The sequence below is a fragment of the Phragmites australis genome, chromosome 16 (assembly GCF_958298935.1).
Source record: "Phragmites australis chromosome 16, lpPhrAust1.1, whole genome shotgun sequence".
Lineage (NCBI taxonomy): Eukaryota > Viridiplantae > Streptophyta > Magnoliopsida > Poales > Poaceae > Phragmites > Phragmites australis.
Genome location: NC_084936.1, coordinates 23173323 through 23184743, shown reverse-complemented (window position 1 = coordinate 23184743; position 11421 = coordinate 23173323). Strand labels below are relative to the sequence as shown.

Here is an 11421-nt window from a genome sequence, read left to right as displayed (position 1 = left end):
ATGAATTCATTGGCACTATTCCTTCCAGCCTCAGGAATCTCTCTAATCTCGAGGAACTGAATCTTGGATATAATAATTTTACTGATGTAATTCCTCCTAGCATAGGATATCTGTCTTTCCTCAGTTTTCTCAGCTTCGCAAAAAAGAAACTGTCTGGAACCATCCCTCCGGAATTCGGGAACCTAACAAACTTGGAGTATATTCGGATCTACTCGATTCATATATCAGGCTCCGTCCCTGAGAGTTTTGGGAACCTCAAAAATATGATTCGTATCTCTCCAGGCCTCTATCTCACGTACTTGCAAACCTTACTAATTTGGTAATTGCTGATTTTTCCAGAATAGGTTCACAGGGAAGTTGCCAGACCTATGCCAGGGGAAAATGTTGCAACACCTGAACTTTTGGTTCAACTTGTTTCATGATTCTGTTCCAGATAGCTTCAGGCACTGCACAAATTTAGAATTTCTTAGCTTCTCAAACAACCAATTAGAGGGAGATTTGTCTCAACACTTAGGAATATACCCACACCTTACTGCCTTCAATTTAAGCCTAAACAAATTCTATGGACACCTATCACCGAATTATGGATCATGTCATAATTTTACAACTATGTGGATGTTTGGAAACATGATCAGGGAACCATACCTTCAGAGTTCTCTAAACTAACAAATCTTAGAGAACTACTTAACCACTCAAACAGGTTAATTGGTGAGATATCACCGGAGATTGGTATTATGAGAAACCTCTGCAGGCTGGATTTAAGTAAAAATCAACAGTCTGGGAGGGTCCCTTCACAGATTGGCCAACTCAATGATCCTGTGTTTCTTGATTTATCTAGCAACCAACTGAATGGAACAATACCTATGGAGCTTGCAGACTGTCAAAAGCTTATTTCAATTAAGTTAAATGACAACAAGTATGAACTTTCAGACTGTGCTAGATCTGAGCAAGAACTGGGGAACCTAAACATGTTGAAATTCTTAAAGCTCCCTCAAAATCAATTCAGTGGAAGCATTCCATCCTCAGTAACAAGTATTAAAAGCTTGTCAATACTTGATGCATCACACAACAATTTGGAAGGTCATGTTCCAAAAGGGATCCGCAATGCTTCAATAAATTGGTTTTTCCACAAGAGTCTCTGTGGTGACTATTTTAGTTTGCCACCATGTTATTCACCTTCAGCATACAAGAATGGGAAGAAACGCCGAAACTTGGTATCTGCAATTGGGATTCTTCTACTTGTTAGACAGAAGAAAAAACCTACAGACACAACTACCAGGAGTGGCAGGGGTGTATTTTCTATCTTGAACTTTGATGGAAGATTAGCATTCGAAGATATCGTTAGTGCCACTGAGAACTTTGATGAGAAACATTGTGTCGGAGCAGGATGTTATGGCAGTGTCTACAAAGCACAACTACAGACGGGAGGAGTGTTTGCTGTAAAGAAGCTATACTCTACTGGAGAAGCTGTGGGTGATGCTACAATTCACCGTGGAATTGAACTTTTGATGAAGATACGGCACCACAACATTGTCAAACTGTATGGTTTTTGTTCACATGGATGATTCAAAATTTTCATTTATGACTATATTTGAGAGAGGAAGTCTCACACGTCATCCACGGAAAGGACCCCCTGAGTCGCTAGAGTCCGAAGTATGCACCTTGGCCAAGCTTTCCGGTGGGGCCTCCGCCTCATCATCGGACGATGGCGCTGGTGAGGGTGGCATGGCTGGAGAAGATGGCGGCAGCGGAGTGGCTGGAGGGGGAGAAGAATTGTAAGAGCGATGGTGGAGGGGAGAGGGTGGGAGTGATCAAAGTGTGATGAATTTAAAGGAGCTCAGAAGAAGCCGAGCAGGCGAGCGCAGGAATTTGTACGGACTTTTCGATATCACTACCGGTTCATAAATACAACTGACAGTGATAGTCATTATCACTACCGATAATTAAAGGCATATCTTTTGATAAACTAATATCACTGTCGATTCTAACGAAGAACTAGCATTAATAATTTGAATATCACTGTTGGTTTATGTTACCAATCAGCAATGCTGTATCACTGTTGGTTTTTACTAGCTCGATATTTTATATGCATCTTGAGCTTACGAGACTGACAGTGAAAAGAAGTCAAGGATTGCCCTTTCTGTATTAGTAGTGGTAATTTCTAAGTCTTAAAAGCGAATGAGATGGTTCCTTTTAACTTTGTTATACTAAGATAATTCTATTATATTATTATTTAAATATTAAAAGGAGCAAATATGTTCGTTTCAAGGTCACAAAATTATCATATTAATCGGAAAAAGAAAGAAAATGATCTAGATCACTTATTGATTTTTTTTTCTAAGACTATATTTGATGCATCCTTCTTTTTTCTATTCTAACAAAAAATTTAATTATTATTTATTTTATTTTATTTGGACTCTTTAGATATTTTGTTTCCAAAATAGTATGAAAATCGAATTACTAATTTTTCATAATTTTTAATTCATAATTTAACTATTTATTAATCATATTTGATATGAATTTTTTGTTTAATTTAGACCGTTAGATGTTCATAACAATAATTGATCTAGATCACTTTCTTTTTTTCGATTAACATGGTAACTTTATGACCTTAAAAGTGAATCGGGAGACTCTTTTAACACTCAAATCTATACTTCTATGCTCTTATAAAATATATGAGTTGTGATAGATCCGAGCTAGCGAACTCCTCTGATACGCCGCCGCATCGCACGGACCTCCGCCGTTGAGCTAGCAGCCTCCTTCGATGCGCCGCCACGTCGCACGGACCTCCACTGTTGAGCTAGCGAAGAAAGAGAGAGAATGAGAAAGAAAGAGAGGAGAGAACTAGTGAATGGGGATGGAGATGAAAATGAGTGGATGAGGATGAAAGATGATAAGAATGGAGAATTTCAGATCATGTCAGCCTTTTCTAAAGTTTCGACCATGCTGACATTCCGCTCCCTCTCGTGTCCGCGGCGATTCCGTCCCATGCTCACTCGTGCTACCTATGTCGCGTCGCGTCACTCGTCCCCCCCCCCCCCCACCACGTAACTTTGAGTTTCAGTGGCTTCGCGGGTAGAAAATAAGATCCGAATCTGTACCCGATTTAGATCAGGTCCCGACCTGATAGCCTCACAAAATTATTTTTCTTCCCGAACCTGATCCTATCAGATCTAAACTCCGCAGGGACCCAATCCGATGAGACTCACTGCCGACGAGCGAGATGAACCTGAAAACCCCGTAGCGAAGGAGGAGGAAGGAGCCGGGGCTTACACAACAAGAAGGCGCCGATGAACATGCTAGTGGGCCCAGATGGGCATTACTTTATGGCCACGCTGGCATGACCAATCACATGGTGACACGAAACACAGTGTAGGCTGGCGGCCAAGAAGCAGCAACCTTACACGACCAACCCCAGCCAAACAAAGAATAGCACGCAGCGATACCAGGGCACTGCCAGCTGGGCCTGCAACGCGAGCAGCCCACCGTTCCATACTACCAGGACTGCAGCACGGAGTAGAAAAAGAGGAGGATGGCCCAACCACAAAAACGGCGCGACACCCATCCGCCTGCTGGACATGTCTTTATTTTAAGGGAATTTGTCGCCCATCATATCACCCAACATATGACAATAGCTTCTTTTTATAAAATTTTCAATCCTATGTCTATTTTATAATTTTTTATTTTCGAAATAAAAAATAAAAAATATGCTGCATACAACCTCAAAATTTATTTGACAGAGTTCTTAGAGTGGAATATAGCAATCACTTCCTCGAATTAAATTTAGATCAGGGCTCTACCAAACGCCCTCAGCCCCTCCCCCGAAGCGGCCCAAACCCAGCCCAGAAGGAGCCGTGAAACGTCCGACTAGGTCCGCCTCTGACTTGCGTCCGGCTCCTCGGCCTTCGGCTGCCTCCGTGTCGTGCTGCCGTCGTTGCCCTGCCTGCCCAAGCGCCGGAGACTCGAGCAGCTGCCAGCCTCGCGACACCGCCGGCGATGGCCGGCGAGGAGGCGCCGCTGGGCGCGCTCAACCTGGCCGAGTACGCCCCCGCCGGCGCGCGCACCGTCGACTGCTACAGGCGCATCCGCAAGATCGGCGAGGGCACCTACGGGTAAGCAAGCTACTATTAGGGATGAATTCCCCTCCCAACTCGCGCTGAGTGGTTAGAATTTCTCTCGCATTTTGGCCTGTTCCGCCTGAAATATTAGCCGCGCGTTGCGATTGAGCGGTCGATGTTGTGTAGCCGTGGGATCGTTCGGGCGGCGGTGGCGTGGTGATGATCCGTTTGGTCCGTGGCGCGCCGATTCATTGCGTTCTTTGGGACCATTCTCGCTGGCGAGTTTTCTTTTCTCAGTGCGGGGAACAGCTGTGCTCTAGTTTATTCTTCCTTGATGCCGTCTATCATTGCGGCTCAATGAAGATGTATTCATTCATTATTCTTAGGGTTCCTTTGGTAGTATTACATACCAGGCATTGTAGCTAGAGTGCCTTTGCAGATTACTTACTTGTTTGGTAATTTATTTTGGGTTCAACAAATAGTTAGGCTGATACACTGATAAAGTTCTTATGTTCTGCAATCATGAAAACTTGTAATTTCTATTCACTGCAGCTAGCTACTTGTTATTTTTTATTGTGATGAAAGAAAAAATAAATCTCCTAATGTTAGGTATCAACTAATTAGATGTATTTTACCAGACACCTCAGCTATTTACGCTAACAACTTAGCACATTTACATCACCTTGCATGTTTTTGGACATTCAGACAATGCAATTTTCACCAGCATGATTTTCCGAAGTATGCCTTGGTCTGCACAAAGCAGGTTTCCCAAATCCATGTATCAATATGTTGGAGCACATTAGGTGCAGGATATTGAATTCTAAAGTGTTTGCGATATATTATTTTGCAATCTATTGTTAACTCGTTTGAATCTTGCAACTTTCTTTACCTTCACTTTTGACTATTGTAAACTGCTCCCTATGACAAGTTGTGATTATATTCTTTGGAAAGCAATGAAAAAACTGTGCCTACCTTTTTTTTTCTGTATCTAAAATGGTTAACCGATGCAAGCACTTAAATTGCAAATTTGGGTATGCACCGTGCAATACACAAAGTCTACGATGATGCAAAAAACTAGCTTCCTAAGAAAAATTTATGGCATTCTTGGAGAATAAATAGAGCCATAAGGTAGTGTTATGAAAACCATGCATGCATCAACCCTGCCGGTTAGTGCTAGTATTAGTATTAGGAAGGTAACCTTTAGGAGTCCAAGTTGGTTAGCTAGCAGTATTGCAGTCGGTTTGGTATATTTGTATGCCTGGTACTATAAAGGCAAGCTGTGAGGTCTAGAAAATCAGTCAATGGAGAAGTAATTCAGTAAAGGACTTTGCCCAGCAATCGGTTATGATCAGAGCCTCTTCTCGACCAGAAAGCCCGACGATTAGAGAGCGCTTTGCCCCTGTCGTGTACCATATTAGGTAGTCATTATTTCTGAAACCTTCTTCTCACTGAATCAGGTGGGCTGTAATGTTCTAATATGTCTTTAGCTCTCTAAAAAATGCTAACTTTCCGGTCTTGATGCTCTTGTTTATCCTTAGGGTCAATTCATAATTCCAAAATGAATTAAAAGGGGTGTCCGGCAATCATTTTCATAGATAATTACTTTATCACCATCAAAGTCCAAGCTGCTAAGTTTTTACTGCTTTGTTTTTTTCCCCTACAAATCTCAGTGAGGTATTTGAGGCTGTGGATATCATTACTGGGGAAAGAGCAGCACTCAAGAAAATAAAATTGGATGATGGAAAAGAAGGGGTAAGCTTTATGATCTCAACAAAGCTAATAATACTCCTTATGATGAGCAAGCACATTGTTTGATGCGCGTTGTAGACCCCTCTGAACTGTTCAGTACCTCTGTAGTTTCCACGCCAAATCTTGCGTGAGATTAAACTATTAAAAAAGCTGGATCATGAGAACATCATCAGATTGAAAGAGATTGTAGTATCTCCTGGTAACAAATGTTCATCTAGTCAATTTTAGATATATAAAATAGAGTATGATGACTTTGCTCAACCATTTTTGAATATTTTCAGGTTCTGCGCATGGAACAGGAGGATTAGGTACGTTACTCGGTTCTCTTCTGTTTTGTTGCTTACAATCTTCATTTGTGCGGTGCTTGCTGATGCATTTTATATTTGTCCTGTTTAATTGATTTTACCTGCATATAATTTTTTATCATGTGAACTGTGCTGTAACATATGCAGATGATCACATGTATAGGGGAGATATCTACATGGTTTTTGAATACATGGACCATGATTTGAAGAAAGTATTGCACCATAGTACACCATCCCAAGTCAAGGTACTCTAATGTACTTACTGAGAAAATATGAATGTGTTTCTTAAGAATGACCCATTTATCCCTGTAAAACTTATATTTCTTTAGGTTTTCATGGGGCAGCTGCTAAAAGGATTGCACTACTGCCATGTCAACAATGTACTTCATCGTGATATCAAAGGTTAACTCTATTTGGATTTAGCTTCAACCTTTACTTCTCTGATCATTTGTATTCTTATCTCAGAATTCCTTATCCGTGGAACTATATTTATAGGGGCTAATCTTCTAATAAGTGGTAGTAAGCTTTTAAAGCTTGCTGATTTTGGCCTTGCAAGACCATTCACTAGAGATGGAAGTTTCACAAATCATGTCATCACTTTATGGTACCGGTAAGTGGGACAACGAATCAGAGAAAATAGATAGCCTCATGACATATTTCTCTTGTTGACCGTTTTACCCACATATATCAATGCATTTTTTTTTTCCTTCGCTATGTGCTGATGTGGGCATCATTGCAAATTGCTCATAGACCCCCAGAGTTGCTTCTTGGTGCCACAAATTATGCTGAAGCTGTGGATATTTGGTCTGTTGGTTGCATATTTGCAGAATTTTTACTTAAGAAACCATTATTTCCTGGCAGAACCGAGGTATGATGTACATCTTTTCCCTACCCTTTTCTATGCTCTTGCTATGGTGCTATTTGGGATATTATTAGTGAACAATTCTTTACATTAATTTTGTATCATGAACTTCAAACACGTTGAGTTTCAGTTTCATCAAATTGAGCTTTTTGTGCCTTTGTATCTGGTGTCACTACTGTAATAGTGTGATGATCCCTACCTGTCTTACTTTGTTCTGTTATGCCTTTTCTTTCACCACTGATATCCATTTAAAAATCTTTGGAATTATAAGTTTAGTATAATATGCAACTAGCTATACCAATCTTTGAAATATAGATATATTTCTTTGGACCATCAAAGTTCTATACTTTTCTTTAGACCACTTATATTATTGGATGCGGATATTATTGTTTTTTTATGTATTATCTTTGACCGTCAATTCATATCTTTTTCCCGGTTTGCCCAGTGATTTCTATTTTTGTTGTATATCCTAGTGGGATACATTAATACCTCTTTTCATTTTTTCGCATACACTCAGTTCTTATAACTCTTCCGCCCATTCTAAGCATGGCAGCATATTGTTTATAATATTTCCTTGGATATGGGCTGAGTACTTCTCAAATTATTGACATCATTCAGTTTTGCTATTTTATGCATAAAACCTTGACAGAAGCTTGTATGCTATTTTAGCAAGAGCAGCTATCGAAAATTTTTGAACTTTGTGGATCTCCAAATGAGGAAATCTGGCCAGGTGTATCCAAGCTACCATTGTACAAGGCTATGACTATCCATCCTGTGACGCCTACCAAACGACGCCTAAGAGATATGTTACAGAAGTAATCCACTTACTATTGCATAACACCAATACATTGAGAGTAGTTGATATTTTCGTTTTAAGATTTGAATTTAATGTGGTAAAAAATTCTCTCCAGCTTTGACTGTCATGCTGTTGAATTAGTTGAACGCATGTTGATCCTTAATCCTACACAGGTATGTTGTTCTGTCTTATATTTAATTCACATAGGTCTATGTTTCAACATTTGCTTGGCTATCTGAGATTCAATATGAAGGACGCTGACTAATGCAAACTTCATATCAACTTTTTGTTTACTGTTCTTAGGAGTGTCAATGGACCTGCTCACGCATCACAACTTCTTTGGAAATTGTTGGAAACAGTCTAATAGTTGGTGCCTTTCTTTGTTTGCAGAGAATTTCCGCACAAGATGCCCTTGGTGTGGCATACTTCATGAATTAAACTCATATGGTGAAAAAAAAAATCAAGATTCACTGTTCTCTGCGACTGATTGAGGTTTTTACCTTATCAGACTGGGATCTGGGGATCTCACTGGTGTAAGTATTACTTGAAGACTGAAGTCTTGTTTCTCCAGCTGACTTTGGATTAGGGCTAGAGAGCAATTTAACTTTGTCTTTTCTAGCTTTAAATATATATGCGTATATACTGTACATTATTGCTTGTGGCAAACTGTATTTGATTATTAATTCATAAATCATAGCAAGCAATTCTTCTTGGTCTAATTCATAGGGCAAACAGTGTTTAGGGAAGGCTATATGATGTGCATCTGCATAGAAACTACAAAACCTAATACTAAGAAGAGCCATTACTGCTTATGTGCCATTAGCAGCATTCTAGTTGACTCAAAACAAAAATTAGTACGCTTTCAGAAATATCGGTTGAGGCATAATTGAAGAACCAATTAACCATATATGATTTCTGCACAATGCCACTGTTAGTGAGTAATCAAATAAACATGAAAAATTAATTGAATGATATACATTCAGATTTGTGGCCCTGGTCTCTTGTATGCTTAGCATATTATGAGTAGCTATGAACTATACATGTATATCTGTAGTAACAAATTGCTGTCTGAGAACGCAGAAGAATATTTTCACCCTCCATTTGTTAATAAAAATACCTCACCCTCTGACTTATACTATGTACATTTACATATGGTGAAGAGGGTCATTTTGATTCTATGCAAAAAATTTGGGTCTTTTATCGGTAGTATGTACTACTACGGAGATCAGGCCCATCAGAAGTACTCCTTGTGGAAATGGAAGCGTGTTCTGGTCTTGTGGCTCATGTCAAGTGACAGTTTTTTCAATTCTTTTGCAAGTGTTGGTCACCCACAGTAAAATACCCCTGCATGCATAAAATAAACTTTCTTGTGATCAGAACAACAAATAACTTGATCGGTGCTCAATAATTTTGTCATGCCTTCATGCTGGTTGAGGGAAGAAATGAAAACATTGGGGCAACATATTACCAACTGTAGAATTCAGGTGCTTGGAAGCGATTCTTGTGAAGATTTCTTTCCAGTTAGGCCTTGCAAAATGTGTCCTGACCTGAGGCATGAATACATCTCACACGTTCATCAACTGCCTCCGAGATTACTCACTAGTGAAATCATGGCAGTATTTCTTTACTGAAGCAAAGTGTGATTACCCTGGTGCCTGACACTATGTCGACACCATGCTTGGCATGGTTCAGGGCTTGCACCATTGACAGCAGAATCATCCTTGCATCACGCTCTTCGTACACACTTGTCAGATAGTTGTGCAGTTCAATGACACCCTGGTTGCACCCATCAGGACCCCCTTCATTAGTACATGACACTTGTAAGGAGGCACACAGAGGGCTGAGACTTCACCTTCTTGTCCATCTCAGCAACCTCATTCATCACCCCCTTGAACCACTCGAATGATCCTAGCTCCCTTGTGACCAAGTAGAAGTGTACGCAACTCGTCTGGTACACCAGCCTCTTGTTGCTACTGCTCACTGTCGACACGCTCAAGCTGTTGGCGCTGTCTTCAGACTTGCTGGTCTCCATTGCCAGATCCTGAAATATTCAGACAAGAGTGACAGTCAGGCAAGACGTGTCAGACATCTGAAAGTGGATTGTAGTATGCTACAAATAGGAAGATACCATCAGCTCATCAGCCAGCTTAATGTTGTTCAGTAGGTCTCTCAGGATGCTAATGGAAGGCGTCGCGCCAATTCCAAGGTCGACGAGGAGCAGAACATCATAGTTCCTGAAATCCTGTGCAGGGGCACTGTAGGGACCATCAATCAGCAACCTTGGAGGACTGCAGCAGAGGCAAGGCATTGTTCAGTTTCACATCCATCAGGCAGGCAAACGACAGACAACAGAGGAGCAGATATGGTGCGGATGGACCTCATCTGCTCTGCCATGCCCAACTCTCCGAATGCGGCTCTTCTAGGCATGCACGGCGTGAAGTAGTTTTCGATGAAGTTGCACTTGAGCTCCTGCGTCCAGTCCCCCCTTGTCTGGATATGAACACTGATGTAGTCATCTCCAGGAGCTGAAGTGATGGAGGAAGGATGCCTGGAACAATGTGGGGAATGCAACAGAAGTATCAGGGATAAGTAAAAAAAATGCAAAAAACTGGGAGCCAGGCTGATCGAATGAGCAGATGAAGAGGCAGACCGACCATTCAAATGGAGAGATTGTTGGACACTGGAGGAATATGTACTGCCCACTTCTGTAGCGAAATCTCTAGGGCTTCAACATTGTTATGGTCAAGACGTTCCCCGGTAGAAGGCACACCTGAGTGGGGAAAAAAATGCAACAAGGACATGTTCATACTTTCACCAACTTCCGTTAGTATCATACTAGTAATCAGAAGAGTAAATTACACTCTGACCTCATCAGGTATTTCTACCTGAACTGCAGAGAACCCAAATAAATCTTTATGTAAATCATTATTTTTTCTGTCATCTAGTTTGATCTTAAAATGATGAAACTTCTGATATCAAGTGATAACAGTGATCAGCAGGCGAGAAATTTGAGTCACCGCCAAAAAGAAAAGTATTCTACCAAGTATAGCAAATCTGTTACACTGTTCAAAAAGACTCTCGTGAGACCTTATCTATACCATTCATCCCGTGATCCGATGGTTAGGCTGAAGAGAAAAGAGAATTTTTTTAGAACCGGATCCTAGAGAATTTACTTCCATCTTTGTACGTGGCTCGGAGCGCATTTATGCACTGTGTCACCCTGTCACTGGAAAACTATGTGAAAACAGTGCAACGGTGTCCTGGCTATAAATTTCTTCATGTCCAATATGCTCCTGACGCTACTCCAGTATTCACGGACATGTCGTAATATGGACAGGAATCGTCCATTAGTCCTTAATTAGCTGAACTACTTTTCTTTCCTTTTCTGCACTGTCCGGTGCCCATCAACATAACAGCCAAGAAGACGATACGAAGCAAAAACAGCAAAGATCTAGCACTTGTACTAAAAATATCAGCTGCAAGCAAAGCTATATATATACGAAATACAATTTGCTTGTTCTCTTCGCGGTTACTAAAATTCCACGCCCCTATTCACTGTTACTATTCAGAATCTTTATAGGTTGGCAAAACTAACCAATCAGTCCGTTACATAATAGTCGTAATAATGTTATTCAGTACTCACCATTTTTA

The 11421-nt window shown here is 40.7% G+C and overlaps 2 protein-coding genes across 3 annotated transcripts; both read left to right on the top strand.

Annotated features, from left to right (window-relative positions):
* The first annotated feature begins 734 nt into the window (after positions 1-734).
* Positions 735-1565, top strand: LOC133895144 (MDIS1-interacting receptor like kinase 2-like). Its single transcript, XM_062335325.1, has one exon. The coding sequence runs from the start codon at positions 735-737 to the stop codon at positions 1563-1565; it is 831 nt and encodes a 276-aa protein (XP_062191309.1).
* A 2257-nt stretch (positions 1566-3822) lies between these two features.
* LOC133895496 (cyclin-dependent kinase C-3) lies at positions 3823-8487 on the top strand. 2 transcript variants are annotated; one of them, XR_009905609.1, is made up of 11 exons: positions 3823-4112; positions 5729-5810; positions 5916-6006; positions 6089-6115; positions 6260-6357; positions 6442-6514; positions 6608-6722; positions 6863-6980; positions 7624-7789; positions 7886-7943; positions 8161-8487. XR_009905609.1 is itself a non-coding variant. In XM_062335844.1 (11 exons), exons 1-11 carry the CDS (start codon positions 3997-3999, stop codon positions 8206-8208), a joined length of 972 nt encoding a protein of 323 aa, XP_062191828.1. In that variant the 5' UTR covers positions 3825-3996; the 3' UTR covers positions 8209-8487. The 2 variants fall into 2 exon arrangements, 1 of the variants encoding a protein (XP_062191828.1); XM_062335844.1 differs by having other exon boundaries at positions 3825-4112; positions 7644-7789.
* Positions 8488-11421: the final 2934 nt, after the last annotated feature.